At 36.8% G+C, this 19,271-nt stretch overlaps 1 protein-coding gene across 1 annotated transcript in view; it reads left to right on the top strand.

The window, feature by feature from the left end:
• NUFIP1 (nuclear fragile X mental retardation protein interacting protein 1) overlaps nucleotides 1–19,271 on the top strand; it is a 62,645-nt gene that overhangs the window by 39,341 nt on the left and 4,033 nt on the right. The window contains exons 6-8 of the mRNA XM_011974644.1: nucleotides 3,333–3,526; nucleotides 12,778–12,894; nucleotides 18,619–18,851. Of these exons, the coding sequence (XP_011830034.1) occupies nucleotides 3,333–3,526; nucleotides 12,778–12,894; nucleotides 18,619–18,851 (544 nt within the window). The remainder of the gene's footprint in view (nucleotides 1–3,332; nucleotides 3,527–12,777; nucleotides 12,895–18,618; nucleotides 18,852–19,271) is intronic.

Below are 19,271 nucleotides of genomic sequence, written 5' to 3' on the forward strand. Positions count from 1 at the left end.
TCCCCATACCATGTGTTACTGTATCCAGTTGTAACACAATGCTAAGTATTTGTGTATCTAAATATAGAAGAGTTTCAGTAAAAATACACCATTAAAGGTAAAAAATGATATACCTGAATGGGACACTTACCATGAATAGAACTTGCAGGACTGGAAGTTGCCCTGGGTGAGTCAGTGAGTGAGTGGTGAGTGAATGTGAAGGCCCAGGACATTACTATACACTAAGACATTACAAACATTGTACACATAGGCTACACTAAATTGTTTTGTAAAAGTGATTTTTTACTTTATGATGATATGACATTATTGGGAATTATTTAACTCTGCTATAATCTTATAGGACTGCTGTCATACATATGGTCTATTGTTGATCAAAATGTCATTATGTGGCACATGATTGCATATGAAAATAGAAGGGATCTAGAACAGCAACTAAGAAAGCTAGAGTAATGAAGATAGTGTCGTGTTGTTCAAGGTTAAATAGATAAATAGAGCAGAATAGAGCCCACAAACAGATCCACTGAGAAACAATCACCTAACTTACGATAAATCTGGCAGTATAATGCAGTGCAGAAAGGATCGTGTTTTCAACAACCTATTCCTTTTAAACTTTTTGTGTCTCTTTATTTAAAGTGTATCTCCTATATATTATATAATTTTGTCTTCTCCTATATATTATATAATTTTGTCTTCTTAGTGATCCAAACTGAAAATCTTTTCCTTTTAACTAGTGCTTAGTTCATTTACATTTAATGTAATTCCTAATATAGTTGGGTTTTTAATTTGTTCTTTGTTCCTTTTTTGCCTTCTTTTGGATGGAATCTTTTTTTATTCCTTAATCTCTCCATTTTATGTACATCTACATTTTAATTTACATTATACCTTTTATAACTATTTTTAGATGGTTGATTAAATAAACTTTTCCTTTCAAATGATTGTCAAGTGGTATAACAGAACTACCCCCTCGAAGGTGAAATAGAGTGCAAATAACAGATACACTAGTTTCTCAGTTAAGTCTTATAGATGTTATTAGTGAAGGATCTTTTTAACTCATTACTTATTAGTGAATACCTTAATGATGATCATTCAAGCTAGCTGTGGTCAGACGCTATAAGAGAAAAGATACAGGGAAGGCATCTGTGAATGGGAGCTCAAGGACAGTGGCATCTCTTCATTACCCTTATGGGGCCAGTGAGCCAGAGGCAGAAACTAGACCTGTTTTCTTTGCACTGACACTGTTAGGTTCTTAGCCTGACATCTGTGGATGGACACTGGAGATTGGTCCATGGCATTCTGCAAAATTTGAACTATACCTATATATTAATTTTTATAATGAGATTCTCCAAGGGTTATTATGACCCTAAAGGGATTAATAATCTCTGGGTTGCAGATTTGCAGATACATAAATTAAACATGTTGGTTTAACAAATTATTTCAAAAATGTTATGATAGTAAACTATCATTAGGTTTAATGTGTTATCTTGCTCTAACTGTGAAGTACTGTATATTATCTTAATTCTATGTCCCTATGATTCCCATTCTGTTTAAAGGAATAAACAGGCTTAGGCGTACAAATATTTGTGCAGCAGACACAGCCTATAAGTGACAAAATTGAGATTTAGATGCAGATTTCTAATTAATCTGTTTACTGCATCCTCCATTATTAATGAAAAATGAATTTTGCCCAATAAATGACAAACTATCAAAAACCTATCTTTGTGAAAACTCAGTTCCACCAAAGAATACCTTGTGTTATTGTCTACTATGAAGGAACCTTTTTTAACTGTCTTTCCCGCCCCTGCACACACACACATAGTTTAAATTAGAAGATGCTCACATAAATACTTGCTTTCTTTTTCTTTTCTTTTTTTTCTGGAGACGGTCTTGCTTTGCTCAAGCTGGAGTACAGTGGCAGAATCTTGGCTCACTGTGACTTCCACATCCCAAGTTTAAGCAATTCTCGTGCCTTAGCCTCCCGAGGAGCTGGGACTGCAGGCGCCTGCTACCACGCCCAGCTTATTTTTTTTTTTAGTAGAGACAAGGTTGCCCAGGGTAATTTTGAACTCCTGAGCTCAAGTGGTCTGCCCACCTTGGCCTCCCAAAGTGCTGAGATTACAGGCGTGAGCCACCGCACCTGGCCAATACTTGCTTTCTTTCTGAAAGTAGTTGTGGCTGTTGAGAGGGCACTTGATTTGAGCTGGCTGTGAAATTGCAATAGCTTATGTGTTGTGATAGGCCTATAAAGTAGAGAAAATAGTACCTGTCTTACCTATTTCAGAGGGTTCATGAAGGTCAAACAAGGCATATTTGTAAATGCTTCAGAAACTTTAGCTCCTTAAAAACGAGTAGACAAGGCGGGTGTACTCATGCCTGTAATTCCAGCACCGTGGGAGGCTGAGGTGGGTGGATCACCTGAGGTCAGGAGTTCGAGACCATCCTGGCCAACACAGTGAAACCTTGTCTCTACAAAAATACAAAAATTAGCCAGGCTGATGGTGGGTGCCTGTAATCCCAGCTACTTGGGAGGCGGAGGCAGGAGAATCACTTGAAACTGGGAGGTGGAAGTTGCAGTGAGCCAGGATCATGCCATTGCACTCCAGCCTGGGTGACAGAGCAAGACTCTGTCTCAAAAGAAAATAAAATGAGTAGACAAGAGTGAACATACTTTATAAACTCTAAGAAACACTTTCAACTGGGCGCGGTGGCTCACATCTGTAACCCCAGCACTTTGTGAGGCAGAGGTGGGCAGATCACGAGGTCAGAAGATCGAGACCATCCTGGCCAACATGGTGAAACCTTGTCTCTACTAAAAATACAAAAATTAGCTGGGCATGGTGGCACGTGCCTATAATCCCAGCTACTTGGGAAGCTAAGGCAGGAAAATCGCTTGAACCTGGGAGGTGGAGGTGGCAGTCAGCTGAGATAATGCCACTGCACTCCAGCCTGGTGATAGAGCGAGACACTGTTTCCAAAAAAAAAAAAAAAACACTTTCATGTACAATAGAAGAACGAAAGAATGCTGCCAGTTAAATTGGCCTTTAATGATGATACTATGCAGCCCAATTTCAGAAGGATAACAATATGGGTAGAAATTTTTAGCGTAGAATCAATAAGGTGTGGTATATTGTGGTTGCTGTCCTTCTAAAGTTCTATCATAGGCTTCCCTGTCTTTGGAAGTCACTGGAATTTCTTTTATTTTGGTCTATTTAATGTACTAGGCTACAAGTGATCAATTTTACAACTAAGTTTCCTTTGTATTTAGTAGTCTTTTTCAGAATTTTCTTGGAAGGTCAGTGCCTTTTATGTTAAAAATTGCAATTTTCTTACTCCAGAAAGATGAAGGGGATGTCCAGACATTCACAAATGGCAAAGATCAGAAGTCCTGGCAAGAATCACAAATGGAAAAACGACAATGCTAGACAGAGAGCAGTCACTGGATCAGGCAATCACTTGTGTGATTTGAAGCCAGAAGGTCCACCTGAGGCAAATGCAGATCCTCTTGGTGTTTTGATAAACAGTGATTCTGGTAAGCTAAACAGGAAAATAACATTTATAAGTGTATAGACAATGATGCTGAAGTTGATTATTCACAGCCTTGTTTGTGGAAAGTTTAATATCAAATGTGTAACAACGCAGAATGATGCTTTTGTTTTGTTTTTAATAGGAGCATCTTGTTTAAAATGTCATTTCAGAACATCTTTTCTAAGTCTTGGGTGGGTACATGGGGAAGGGAGGCTATAGGAGAAAGACTGTTGTTGCTGGATAATTTTCATTAGTATGATGTAACCTTAGAAATTTCTTAAGATTGTTTTGAATGTATTAATGCTGTACATTCACGTTTGCTCAAATATGTGGATTTTCCCTTTACCTATAAAGCAGCAATTCTAATGGAAGTCAGTATACTTTATGCTACTGAGCATGAGCATGATTTCTGGGCAAAAAGTACTAATTCATTATGTTTGATTAGTACTGTTCTTCAGAGCATAGGTTATATTTATATATATTTGTCCTTGAATTTCCTGTAAAATGTATAAGGCAAGTTACCTTGCTTATTAGTTGAAAAATAAAAGCATTAAAATGCTGCTATCACATACAGATATCATTTAGCCTTTGAGACTCCATTTCTCTTCCTGAAAAATGAAATGTATATGTAAATATTTATACTACCTATTCCTCCAGTAACATTGTGATGCTTTATCTAATTGCATATGCTTTGTACTGCAAAGGAATACCCAAAGATTATTAGTGAGTGAACTGACATTACTGACATTGTAGATTCGATTGTAGCCTGTTTAACTTGGATGATGTTGGCTTCTATGATAATCACATGGCAAGTTTTTGAACTTATGAATGGCAAGAAAAGAAAGGATAACTAATTCGCTGACTGAATTAGGATGGAAAAAGATCATTGCATAAGGGAACATTAGACTAAGTGGAAGATAAAATTTAGTAAAAACATTAATGATAAGTTAATATCAACTAACACTTATTGAATAAGGCACTTACTGAGTTCTATATGCTTTATATAGATGAAGTCTTCTCATGACAACCTTTTACACATATACCATTATTGTTTCCATTTTAGAAATGAGGAACATAGAGACTACGTATGCTTACGCCATTGAAAGTAATAGTAAAAAATGCAGTTACTTTTGCATCAACCTAATAGTTTACCTGAGTCATTCTACTCATTAGTGGCAGATTGAGAATTTGAACGTATGAGTCTCACTCCGCCAGTACACTGCACATCCTCTAAATATGAAGTCTGAATTTGTATAAAAAAATATTGTTTGAGTCTAGGGTAGTTGAGATGTGAGAGAGAGCAAGAAGAAGGCAGATGGTATTTTGAGCCAGTGCTGAGTTGACTCTTGGGCACTGATTTTTTGTTGTTGTTGTTTTCTTTCAAAAAATTTTAGAGAGAGATCACTTGCTTCTTCAGACTTGTAATGTGTGGCCTTGATGACAAAAGACCATCTGTACTCAAATATAAGCTTTTATGTCATTAAAACACTTAAAACACAAATGTGAAGACTACCATTATAATCAGTAAGTTACTAATTTGAAAATTATGTAATTCTTTTACTTTGTGCAATTTTCTAAATGAACACTTGAAGGACTAAGACTCTGATATTGGATAATCTTTGTTGTCTTCATTTTGTTAACTTAGCTTTGGTAGATGGTTAATACTGTTTTCCCTTTTTTAAAAAAAAAAAGTATTTCAGTATGTACTCATCTAGTAAAACACCAACTAAAAGACGGTTGTATCTTGCTTCTATTTAAGCTTGTCTTAGTCCTCAATAGATGCCTTAGACGTGAGAAACAGTGGTAAATCCTCTCATCCTTATTGGTAGAAATAACTCAGTTGGATTCTGAGAAGCAGTTGAAAGAGAGATCTCAGGCCGGGCGTGGTGGCTCACGCCTGTAATCCCAGCACTTTGGGAAGCTGAGGCAAGTGGATCAGCTGAAGTCAGGAGTTCGAGACCAGCCTGGCCAACATGATGAAACCCCATCTCTACTAAAAATACAAAAATTAGCCGGGCTTGATGGCGCATGCTTGTAATCCCAGCTACTTGGGAGGCTGAGGCAGGAGAATCGCTTGAACCCACGAGGTGGAGGTTGCAGTGAGCTGAGATCACACCATTGCACTCTAGCCTGGGCAACAGAGCAAGACTCGGTCTCAAAAAAAAAAAAAAGAGAGATCTCAAATAATTTTGTTTTGGTTTAAATGTTGAAACCCTTACCTATAATGAGGGTCAAGGATGGGAACATGCCTGTTTCGAGTGTCAAAGATGAGAACATATATCTTGAATATAAAAATTACCCATATAAGCTACAAATTTATAATTTTGAATATTTAAAAATTTATTAATTTTTATAATATTGTATTATAACCAAGGAAATCACAATGCCAATGATCAAATTATGGTAGCTTAATTTTGTAGGAAAGCTGTCATTTAAATTCACCTTATCTTGTACCTGGGATTTCCTCTGGACTTTGATATTTTCCAAATCTGTTTTAGGCCAGGGGTATACTTCCTTGGCCTATTAGGAACCCCAGTGGGGAGCGGGGATGGGGAGGCGGGGAGCAGCGAGCAAGCATGGCTTCATCTGTATTTACACCCATTCCCTATTGCCTGCCTTACTACCTGTGAGCTCCGCCTCCTGTCAGATGAGTGGCAGCATTAGATTCTCATAGGGGCGTGAACCCTGTTGTGAACTGCACACGAGGGATTTAGGTTGTGTGCTCCTTATGAGAATCTAATGCCTGATTATCTGTCAGTGTCTCCCATCATCCCAACATGGGACCGTCTAGTTGCAGGAAAACAAGCTCACTCCCACTGATTCTACATTATGGTGCATTGTACAATTATTTTATTATATATTACAATGTAATAATAATAGAAATAAAGTACACAGTAAATGTAATATGCTGAATCATCCCGAAACCATCCGCAATCCATGCACCCTCTGTCCTTGGAAAAATTGTCTTCCACAAAACTGGTCCCTCATGCCAAAAAGGCTGGGGACCGTTGTTTTAAGCCATAGGTTCTTTAACTTTTCACTGCAGGTATAGCTACAGACACTCCATCCCCCTGTTTTCATATGTCCTAAGTCAGGCTTGTCCATGGCCCACAGGCCGTATGCCCCCAAGGATGGCTTTGAATGCAGCCCAATAAAAATTTGTAAACTTCCTTAAAATATGAGATTCTTTTGTGTGATTTTTGTTTTTTTTAAGCTCATCAGCTGTTAGTGTGTTTTATGTGTGGCCCAAGACAATTCTTCCAGTGTGGCCCAGGGAAGCCAAAAGATTGGATACCGCTGCCCTAAATATTCTCCACTCTCCAATATGTTTTCCACTTGTTTGGAGGCAGCTTCTCTTACCTTGGGCCAGAACCAGCCAACCTTAAAATCTGGTTATTCAAGTTGTTAGTGGCAGGCCAGCGGCCAGCATTGTGATAACATGACCCACTGTTCTCATATGGCAGTTGACACTTTTCAGCACTAAGCTCACTTTAATAATAAAGTTCTCCCAATTGCTTCCATTTTTTGCCTTTTTCTGGCTCAGAACTTAATCCAGACATCAGCACTCACATTTTAAACAAGACTCAAGTTCTAGAGGATTTTCAAAAATTTCAGATCATGCTTGGAAAATCATTGCCTGGGCTTACCTTTTCTTTATTGTATTTGGTGCTATGTGTACTCTCAGTAATTGTGCAGCTACTTTGAATTGAGAATTGATGTTGTTTTGATGGGAAAGCCTTTTATTTAAAGGAGTCTCCCAATTTATCAGTTTTGAGTGTGGTTTATTGTCTGTCATTAGATTTCCTTACTAGCATATTTTTTATTTCCTTGTGTATTCTGCTGACTGGCCTAACTTAAGGATTGTTTTTTCTTTGTTTGATTTGGTATCTCATTAGTTAGCATCCAGTTCATTTTGTTGCCATTGTTTAAATACATATGCAACAAGTTTATGGCTTTCCTGGCCTATAGTTTTAAACAATAAGTCAGTTGTCTGAGCTAGAAAGAAAGCGGGTCAGTAAGGTGGCATTGAGCATCTATGACTGAAGTGCCTCAGTATCCACAAGACAAAGGCAATCCAACGTACTAGTCATTTGTTAAAATATAGCTGTTGTCATAGAACACTGGGACATAAGTCTAACTGCACACTCACATAACCTAGGTTGTTTTAAAGGTGGGCATTAAAGTAAGAAAATAAGCTGGCCCAGCACATCAGGCGTCATGGATACCCATTGTTAACTGCCTTCTTTGAGAGTTGGAGACTATAAAGCAAAGTCCCTATTTTTGAGGGTGACTTTTAAACATTTAAGCATTATTATTATTATTATTATTATTATTATTATTATTAAACATTTTAAACTTTTAAGCATTTTTTAAAGAATACTTAATTACAAATCTTGGGCTCGAGCATATTATTGTGCTTTGCTCCATAAAGGCAATAGGAAATAGTGGGATGGGGTTGGTGGGCGGGGGGTACGGATAAGTAAGTAAAGAAATAAGTTACAGAAAGAAGCCAGATAGGAAGTTTTACAGCTGGTGTTTAGAGTGGACAAGACATTCAAAGGGCAATGTTATTTTGCTACTTTCCTTTTGGTGGGGATTTATAAGGTCCTGCGTTTGGCTTACCCAGCACTGTAATTCACTATAATGCCGAGGATTTCAAAGGAGTCTCCCTGCCTTCCAGAAACTCATAGTCTAAGGATAATTTTTCAGATGATTGCATTAGATTATTTTTTGGGATGGTGGGAACATGATGTATATATATGAGAGAGAGAGGTGAGATTTACCCTAAGAACAGTGTCGCTAATGTTTTAATGGTAAGCGAAATTGTTTGAGCTCGTATTTTATAAAAATGCTGAAGTCTGGTTTTATCAGATCAATTGCTGCTATCTCTATACTAGTATTTTCAGTTTAGAAAGATGTTTTAGCAGCTTTTTAAAAATGAAGTTTCTTGAGTATTATTTTGTCAGCCAGTACAATGCCTTCAGCATAGTCTTTACAGATAGGTGCTAAAAATGCCTGCATTGGAGCTGCTAGGTAGATCCCAGGGACTGTTTTTTTTTTTTTTTTTTTTTTAAGATGAAAAGTCACTGTAGAAGATGTTCTGATAGTGCCAAAAGGACAGTATTTTTCGAAGTGTTATTACATGTGGTTTGTCCCTTAAACATTTAACTGAGTGGAGAAGAAAACATAGGGAAAGAGTTATTTTGTGAATTTGTAACTTACCCTTTGGGTAAGTCAAGTGTAGTGAGCTTTGACACTCTTAGGAACAAGTACACCTAGGTCTCTAATTGTGGTTTCCAAATGCTGTTCTCCAGGTAAAGGAACCAGAGCCTCTTGGAGAAATGGCTAATTCTGGGGTTGGGACAGGGAAAATATAAACTGAACCTAGAGCATCTCATAGTGCCAGAAAGTAAGAAAATACTAAAAAAATGTGAAGGTGTGGGCATGTCAGAAGGATACTAGAAAGAGTTCTCAAGGGCCAAAGTTGGAACAATTGGTGCCACAAAATAAATAATAATAAATTATAACCCTCAGAATAGAATAAATATCCATGAGTCTATACTGATATCAGTGCCTAAATAAATAAATAAATGTGGGGGAGGAGGGACAGATCTTTCTTACAAAAGAATTCTAATTATTAAATGTAGAAGAAATGAGAGAAATAGCAAGTCAGCATTAGAGCACCAATAATTGTTTTGGGCAAGATCCACTGATGAATGGTAAAATTAGTGGTGAAACGTTAAAATGAAACAATGTTTGCTATAGCATCAAAATATCTCCCCCCAAAATATTTATTTGTTAATTATTAATTACCGTGGTTTTAACATATGTCCAAAATTCTTTGATATTCCTTACTTGAGTTGAAACTTAATTCTTCTTCCCAGGAGTGTGAGCTAAACTTAGTAACTCATTTCAAAAAATATAATGATGAAAGAGAAAAATTGTAACTTTGTAGTAGAGAAAGCAGGCAGACCATCAAGCAGTCCAAGTCAACATGACCAGTAACAAGTCTTACTGATATCATGGACCTGGGTTGTGATGAGAAGGGCACATCTCTGTGGTATTCCTCCCCAAAATCCATAGTCTCAGTCTAATCTTCAAAAATGTCAGACAGACCCAAACTGAGGGACATTCTAAAAATACCTGACAATAATCTTCAAAGTGTCAAGTTCGTAAAAAAACAAGGAAAGACTGAGAAACTGTCACAGATTTAGAAAAGATTAAGGAGTCATGACAACCGAATGCAGTGTAGTATAGCAGATTGTATCCTGGAACAGAAAAAGGACGTTAGTGGAAAAGCTGGTGAAATTACATTACAGTCTGTAGTTTAAATACTAGTGTGGTACCAGTGTTAACCTCTTAGCTATAATAAGGTACTTTAGTTATGTAAGATGGTAACATTAGGGAAGCTGCATGAAGGGTATATGGAGACTCTGTACTATCTTTGCAGCATTTGTATAAATCCAAAATTGTTTCAAAATACAAAGTTTGAAAAAGAAGCCAGGAAGGAAAGGACATTAAAGCCTTGCCCTCTGCTTCATGAATTGGATTGTGAGGAATAGTTTTCCAGAGTCAGTTTCTCTTTGTTTTTTTTTTTTTTTTTCTGTTATTTTCTGATTATAAAAGTAATACAGAAAATGTGGGAGCTGGGCATAGTGGCTCACGCCTGTAATCCCAGCACTTTGGGAGGCCAAGAGGGGCAGATCACTTGAGGTAAGGAGTTCGAGACCAGCCTGGCCAACATGGTGAAACTCTCTCTCTACTAAAACTACAAAAATTAGCCCGGCGTGGTGGCAAGTGCCTGTAATTCCAGCTACTCAGGTGGCTAAGGGGAGAATCGCTTGAACTCAGGAGGTGGAATGCACTGCACTCCAGCCTGGGCAGCAGAGTGAAACTCCATCTCGAAAGAAACAAAAACAAACAAACAAACAAAAAACAGAATTATAAAGATGAGTGAAGCTGAGTAAAATAATAGAGAATAGTGGTCAGAGAAGGGGATATGCTCTTTTATCTGAAGTGATCAGTAAAGGCATCTCTGATAAGGTGACATTAAGACATCTGAATGAAATGTGGGGCTGATACCTAAAGGAATAGCAGTCAAGGCAGAGAGACTGCCACAGTCACCCCAGCCTTTAGTGACCACAACCCTGATCAGTCAGCAGCCAGCAACATCAAGGCAAGACCCTCCGTCAGCAAAAATATCACAACTTCCTGAAGTCTCAGATGAGTTTTAGCATTTTTTAGCAATGAAATATTTTTAAATTAAGGTACAAGCATTATGTTTTAAAACATAATGCTATTGCACATTTCATATGCTACAGTGTAGTGTAAACATAACTTTTATATGCACTGAGAAACCAGAAAATGTGTGTGACTTGCTTTATTGCTGTATTCACTTGATTCCAGTGGTCTGGAACCAAATCCACAATATCTCCAAGGTATGATTGCATATCAAATAACTGTTTAGAGTTTTACTATAAAAGGGAAGAAGGAAATGGAGCTATGGCTGGGAGACATTGTTAGCATTATTGTGGACCATAAAAACACTTTGATAGGATGGCTTCATTTTGAGAAGACTATATGTCTGTGGGAAGCATTCTAGCTCACTGATAACAATTTGGATTTGGAGTCAGATAGCCAGGCTTTAAATTTGACCCAACTGATTTATAGTTGTCTTAAGGAAAAGTACTCAAAATCTCTGGATTTTTGTTTCATCACTCATCACATACCTCGTAAGGATTAGGTCAGATCATGCTTTTGAAGAACATAATATTCAACTATTACTGTAATTTTTGTTACCTCTCTTTGAGTCTTGGAAATAAATGCTACAGTTTGGTCTTTCATCATTCAACCAATGAATGGAAAGTCTGCATACTAACACTGTGGTAGATTTCTGCTTAATCTACTCATAGTTCACATAAACTGCATACTTTCCTTTCCCTTTATTAATCAAGGAGAAAAGGTAATTTAGCTTAAAATTGACAAGGAGTACTTTTATAGGTATGATGGTGGGTAGTGAGGAGAGAGGATTTAGCTTCATCCAGCAGAAGGTGGCAGTTGAACATTCACACAGAAAGATACTCCCATTTCCTACTGGCATGCTTTGGTTTCCCCTAGACTGGCTTGGTGAACTTTAAATGCTTAGTCTTGAAACATTTTATCTTGGTTTTGGGTTGAGTTGGTTAATTAAATAGACAAATTACTTATTGTCTTCAGTGAGGCCTTATTTTTATTGGTTGTCTAGAATAGAGTTAATAGATTGTTAGAGCTGCCAAAAAGAAATGTAATAGGTGGTGTCCTGGGGCTACAACTAGGCTTGCTGGGCCTGGATCAAACACTTTACATTTGGCAGGCACTTTAGTATTATGCTTGGTAAATTCTCATGGTTGCCTTGTTTATTTAAGTTCTTGTTTATTTAAGTTTTAAATAATAAAAACTTTGGGTGGGCTGGTCACAGTGACTCACACCTGTAATCTCAGCACTTTGGGAGGCCAAGGCAAGTGGATCAACTTGGGGCCAGGAGTTTGAGACCAGCCTGGCCAACATGGTGAAACCCCATCTCTACTAAAAATACAAAAAATTAGCCGGACATAGTGGCACACACCTGTAATCCCAGCTACTCAGGAGGCTGAGGTAAGATAATTGCTTGGGCCTGGCAGGCAGAGGTTGTGGTGAGCCGAGATTATGCCACTGCACTCCAACCTGTGTGACACAGCAAGACTCTCTCTCTAAAAAACTTTGGGTGGATTAATTTCAGCATTACTGTTTGACTAAGCCTATAGAAATGCTTTGAATATTATTTGGATCCTGAAAAACAGTCTTAAAAACAGTTAAAAGCATAGGTATGTTAATATTTCATTTATTTCTAAACCTAATTTTCAGAGGCAGTGATCCCAATCCAGTGAAGTTAAATAAAGTTTGGGCCTTCCTACTACTTGTAAATGAACAGCAAAGACTATGTAATTAAGTTAATTTAGAGTATGCTCAGATTGTATAACCTGTGAAGCATGCTGAGTAACTGAGCTCTATATAGTTTCCTTTCCCTCCACTGTCTCCTCTGGGGCAAATGGTTTCTTGGCCCATGAAGATGTGTAAACCAGGGGGAAGTGTTCCTGGCCTCCTAGAATTCGTTTTTTGGAAAGATTAAGGAAATGATCAGAAATTACTTAATTTTCACTAACAAATGTGGGAGTGGGGGATGGTCAGCTTTTTTATAGTGGTAGATGTTTTGAATCTGAGTTCTTTTCCCTTCAGAGTCTGATAAGGAGGAGAAACCACAACGCTCTGTGATACCCAAGGAAGTGACACCAGCCCTATGCTCACTAATGAGTAGCTATGGCAATCTCTCAGGGTCAGAGAGTGAGCCAGAAGGTAAGTCATGCTGTATGTTGTTACAGGGTTTTGTTTTGTTGCTTTTTGCCTTTGGTGTGTGCTGCACATTAATAGCATCCAGGATGTGCATTCTTTATTTGGTCTTCAAATTCTTTTTTCGTTTGAATCAGAAGTAAAGTTAACTTGGGTTAAAGGAACTCCGGAGTAATAAAGAAATGTGTTACTACTCTGGGAATAAAAAAGCAAAAATACAATATAATGAAAGAATTGGAAGGAAAAGAGAAAATATCCACTAATGGAATTGAAGAAAATTCTAAAGGAAATGGCAAAAAGAAAATTCATTTTTTTCTCTTTGCTCTCAAGAACCTTTATTATAACGTGTTTATAGCATCTTTGGTAGATGGCGAGAGATCCTTTATGACAAAGAGTGCGATACAATTTTTTTAATGCATATAGGGCATTGTTCTTCCTAGAGCATATTTACATAAATGATCTCACTTGGAATACACAACCTTATACTTGTGGTTGCATTAGCTTGTGCATTTTCAGGGTCAGAAGAAATTGAATCTTTTCACGAGTCTTTCTGAGAAGTCAGTAACATTCAGGATACATGTCTTACCTTTAAAGATGATGTTACAGATGGTAACGTGTGCGGCTTCATTGTGAAATTTAATTGTGATAAACCAGTTTAATTTCCTACAGCATCTCTTTCAGAGCTACCTGAAAGAGCCGTGAGTAGGCTCTTGATCTGATGCAGTGTAGCAGTTTTTAATCCAAGGTTTATATCAATAATCCAGCATATGTTTAATGAATAAATCTGTGTCCTACTGTTGTGGATACCTGGCTCTGTGTGGTAATTTTATTTAGACTTTACTGGCCGTGAGAGAATTCATGTGTATGTCTCAGGACAAGATGTGTAATCAAAGTAGGAGCTGTACTGAGGATAAGAATACAGGTCTGTAAGTGTTTATATAGAATGAAGAGAAGATTCAAATGTAATTGGATGGGCGGGGCACGGTGGCTCAACGCCTGTAATCCCAGCACTTTGGGAGGCCGAAGAGGGTGGATCGCCTGAGGTCAGGAGTTCGAGACCAGCCTGGCCAACATGGTGAAACCCCTTCTCTACAAAAAATACAAAAGTTAGCCGGGCATGGCAGTGCATGCCTGTAGTCCCAGTACCCAGGAGGCTGAGGCAGGAGAATTGCTTGAACCCAGGAGGCAGAGGTTGCAGTGAGGCGAGATCATGCCACTGCACTCCAGCCTGGGTGACAGTGAGACTCTGACTCAAAAAAAAAAAAAAGGAAATGTAGTTTGATGGAGATGGCAGCACTTTTAATGTTGACTAGGCTAGAGATAATCAATGTTTATGTATTTGGAAGATGTTGAATAAGGAGCCATTAGGCTTTAATATAAAAAATGATGTTTATATGTATCTGTAACATGGGAAGTTTTTTCTTTTTTCAGTGGGCCATGGCTTACTATGGTAGCTTCTTAATAGCTACTTGAATTTTGAAATATAAGGTACTTTGGCTTTGTCAGAGTATTCCTTAACAGATGGTTGCCTCATTTTAATTTTAAGAAAAACAGCGGTTTTTTGTAGTCTTGTTTCTCATACACTGGTATGAAGATGGAGTTATTCTTTAAACACATATTACATTTCCTACTTATCAGTTGTATTCATAACAGGTGATAACAAAGAAAACTATTACCAGAATTACAGAATCCCATAACAACAGGCTGGACTAATGCTTGCTTCTCTGTTTCTTAAGATGGAACAGTATTTTTATATTCATACCTTCATTTTGAGACTGCCATCATTTTAAATTGCAAGAAAGGAAACTGGAAGGGATCTTTGAGATCACCTCTTTATTTTATAGAACCTTAAGCATAGAAAGGATAAGCTTGGTTGGGCGCGGTGGCTCATGCCTGCAATCCCAGCACTTTGGGAGACTGAGGCGGGCGGATCATCTGAGGTTAGGAGTTCAAGACCAGTCTGGTCAACATGATGAAACCCTGTCTCTACTAAAAATACAGGAATTAGCCTGGCGTGGTGTTGCGCGCCTGTAATCCCAGCTACTCGGGAGGCTGAGACAGGAGAATTGCTTGAACCCAGAAGGCAGAGGTTGCAGTGAGCCAAGATCACACCACTGCACTCCAGCCTGGGCAACAGAGTGAAACTCCATCTCAAAATAAATAAATAAATAAATAAAATAAATAAATAAAATGGAAAAAACTTGGCAAGCTATTATGTAGCAGACCTGACATATAGGTTTGGAGACTTAAAAGTCCAAAGAAACCAACTTACCTTGCCTTCCATTATAGTCTTTCTGTCTTTGGCATTTACTGTCATCCTGCACAGTAATGCGTAGACTTTTATAGATAAGAGGATATTATCTGTTAAATTATATATGATTTTGTGTGAATTTATTTTGACTAATTGTTAAAATGTCCTGCTTTAAGGAAAAAACCCTTGCTTCACATTCCTAAGTCTTAAGAATTATTTTATGTAGTTTGAATTCAGCTTTATTAAGCCATCCATGTCACTAGCAAATTTCTAGCTTTCAGTATTAATTCTGGGATCTAGGATGGGATATTGACACATAGGGAGTTTTAAATTAATAAACCAAGGAAACAAAGTGGTCTTTTAACCGTGGAATAGTATCTAGAAGACTGCTTATTTACCTGGATTATAAATGTATAGGAACAATTTGTTTCTTCCTAACAGAGTTTAACAATTGTGTCTTCATAATTAAGATCTGTCTTGACTTAAGAATTAGCATAAAAGTGTTTGGAATCTTAAACATGAATAGCATTTTTCTGGAAAGATATTTAAACAAAGAAAGGGTCCCTCAAGTAAGACTGAAGCAAAGAAAGAGGTAATACATCTGGGACTGTAAGAATCACTAAGATATAAATTTAATAAGAAATATTTCCAAATGGGTTGGTTTAATATCTGTTCTGCATGTTAACATTTTAGCATTTTTTAAACTGTATTAGAATTTAAGCACAGTTTTACAACTCCCCAGAATTATGTTTCCTTAAACTGATTTGGCTATGATGGGGAGATTTCCAAAGTAAGACTATTTCAGAAGGCCACAAACCAAAAAGTGTGTTAAGCGTTTGATAGAACCGAACGGGCTATATTTAAAATGTAATTGGTCAACATTACATTAATATATGACACTTAGCTGGGAAATGTTGTAAATCTCAAGAAAGAGAAAAATATAAATGTTAGTCCCTGTCCTCATTTCTTAGCAGAAAATTGGCAGTTATAAGCCCTGATTCATTTGACTTTGTGTTCCTGATTTGAGTGATTGATACTTGAGGTGGAAGGAAATAATAGAAAATAGTGTCCTGGTTTTTCTTATTTATCATCTCTGTTTTATAGATGAAGATATTCAGGTAGAGATAAATAGCTTGCCCAAAGGTCAAACAGCTAGTAAATGATGGAACTAGGACTTGAACCTAACAGTCTGGCACCAGAGTCTGCTTTTAACACTTGTTGCTATACTTCTTTTCAAATATAATTTCTATATTCAGTCGTATGTAATGTTTGAGTATTATGGGTTTTGCCACTCTTGTCTAGGCAATTGAACCCTGTCTTCCAGCTTCTAGAATATAATTCTTTATCTCATATCACATTCACTTATAGTAAGTAAGTAGTATAACCATTGGAGAAGGGGGAGAGGTGAAGATTCTGAGCTTAAAATTTGTGAATTTTCAACTGTTCATATGGTTTTTCTCCTTTATTCTGTTAATAATGGTGAAATGTCCATTGATTTTTCAAATGTCAAACCAGCCTGTGTTCCCAGGATAAAATCTACTTGGTCATGGTCTATTACCCTTTTAATACATTGATGGATTTGATTTGCTAATACTTTATTAAGGAGTCTTGCATACATGTTCGTGAAGGATATTGGTCTTTGGTTTTCTTTTATTATAATAGATTTGGTATGAGTAGGGATCTATTTCCTTCTCTTTTTTAAGGTTTTGTTTAGGATTTCTACCAGTTTTTCTTTTCTCGTTTGGAGAATTCAGTAGTGAAGCCATTTTGTTTTGGGGAATGTTTTAAATTATGAATTAAATTTCCTTAATAGGTACAGAATTATTCATATTTTCCTATTTCTTCTTGAGTGGGTTTCGGTAATTCGTGTTTTTCAAAAGAATTTACTTCACCTAAGTTGTTAATTTATTGGTATATAGTTCATAATATTTCCTGTGATATCTGTAGGATCTATGATGATGTCCTCCTCTTTTATTTCTCCAAGTTGTTAATTGATTCTTTTCTCAAAAAATCTTGGTGCATTTATTAATTTTATTAATCTTTTCAATGAACCAACTTCTGGCTTTGTTGGTTTTTCTCTGTTGTCATTGATTTTCACTCTAATCCACTGTTTTTCACTTTTTAGTATTTCCTCTTTCCTCAGACCCTACCACATTATAATAGAAGCTTAGATAATTGATTTTAGACTTTTCTCATTTCTGATTTAAGCACTGAAAGTCATAAATGTAACTTCATGAACTGCTTTAGCTGTAGTCCACAAATATGATACATTATGTTTTCATTTTTATTTATTTCAAAATATTTCCTAATCTCTCTTACAATTTGTTCTTTAACTTATGGTTTATTTAGAAGTGTGTTACTTAGTTTCTAAATATTTGTTTGTTTGTTTTCTAGCTAGTTTTCTGTTAATGATTTTAGTTTAATTCTGTTACGGTCAGAGAACATACCTCTATCCTTTCAATTACTTCAATTTATTGATACTTATTTTATGGCCCAACACAAGGTGAATGTTCATATGAGCTTGACAAGAAAATGTATTAGGTCGGGTGTTCTTTGTCAATTTGAGTTAATTCTTTGTGGTATTCTGTATCCATACGAATTTTTTGTCCAATTTTTCTTTAATTACTGAGATTGGAGTGTTCAAGTATTCAATCATAATAATGGGTTTGTCTATTTCTCTTCTCAGTTCCATCAGTTTTTGCTGCATGTTATATTGAAAATCTGTTTTCAGGTGTTATTGTTTTGTCTTATTGATGAATTGACCCCTTTAGCATTATGAACTGTTCCTCTTTATCCCTGGTGATGTTCACTATTCTGAAGTCTTTTTTTGTCTGACATTAATACAGCCTTTCCAGCTTTCATGTGATTGGTGTATGCTTGCTATCGTCTTTCATCCTTTTAACTTCTGTGTTTTACTTTCTAGGAGTTGGTGCAGTTTATAGTGTGCAGCTTAACTTTTCATAGTGTACTTTCAAATGGTATTATCTACTTCACATGTAATTCAAGAATTTTACAGCAGTATACTACTTAAATATTCCTTCTCCCTTCCTTTTTACTATTGTTGTCATAGATTTTATTTCTATAGATGTTATAAATTCCACATACACTTAATATTTTTGCTTTAGTTTTAAAAATTTTCCAATGAGGAAAAAAAAGTCTTATATTTATTCACATATTTACTTTTCCCAGCACTTATCATTCCTTTGTATAGATCCAAGTTTCCATCTGGCATGATTTCCTTCATAGAAATCACTTTCTGTAGCTCTTCATGGTAGTCTCCTCAATTTTTGGTAGTTTAGCTTCCAATTTGAAAAATACTAGAATACATTATAAATGCCTTGCAAAAATCTTTCATAGTTTTAAGTTATTAAGTGGACAATATTATGGCTAGGAGGATTATTATGGATTTTTTGGTTGCTTTTGAAAGGTCTACCTGTTTTGTTTTGTTTATTTTTGTGTTTGTTTTTCATCACACTTAGAAACTCCCATCAAGACTGAAGCAGACGTTCTGGCAGAAAACCAGGTTCTTGATAGCAGTGCTCCTAAGAGTCCAAGTCAAGATGTTAAAGCAACTGTTAGAAATTTTTCAGAAGCCAAGAGTGAGAGCCGAAAGAAAAGTTTTAAAAAGACAAACCCTAGGAGGAAAAAAGATTATCACAACCATCAAACATTATTCGAACCAAGAACACACCATCCATATCTCTTGGAAATGGTAAATTGTTTTTCTTTCGGTTCTAATCTTTGTGTTCTCATGTCATAAAGATAGAGCCACTGGGGGGTGTGTGTGTGTCTGTGTGTGTGTCTGTGTCTGTGTCTGTGTCTATGTCTGTGTATGTTTTAAGGTTACCAGAGATGCATTGTCCTTGGAGACTTTGTATCTTAATTCTGCAGCTACATTTGGCATATAGCTGGTATGTTCAGTGAATGTGGAATAATGTAATTTTTACAACCACTTAAAATAAAAGAATTTAGGTTTCACTAGTTGGTAAGGAAGTATCTATTGAGGTCTATTGATTTTCTTTTAAGTTTCCAGCGAGGCCGGGCGCGGTGGCTCAAGCCTGTAATCCCAGCACTTCGGGAGGCCGAGACGGGCGGATCACGAGGTCAGGAGATCGAGACCATCCTGGCTAAC

Source organism: Mandrillus leucophaeus, unplaced genomic scaffold (assembly GCF_000951045.1).
Source record: "Mandrillus leucophaeus isolate KB7577 unplaced genomic scaffold, Mleu.le_1.0 Scaffold147, whole genome shotgun sequence".
Lineage (NCBI taxonomy): Eukaryota > Metazoa > Chordata > Mammalia > Primates > Cercopithecidae > Mandrillus > Mandrillus leucophaeus.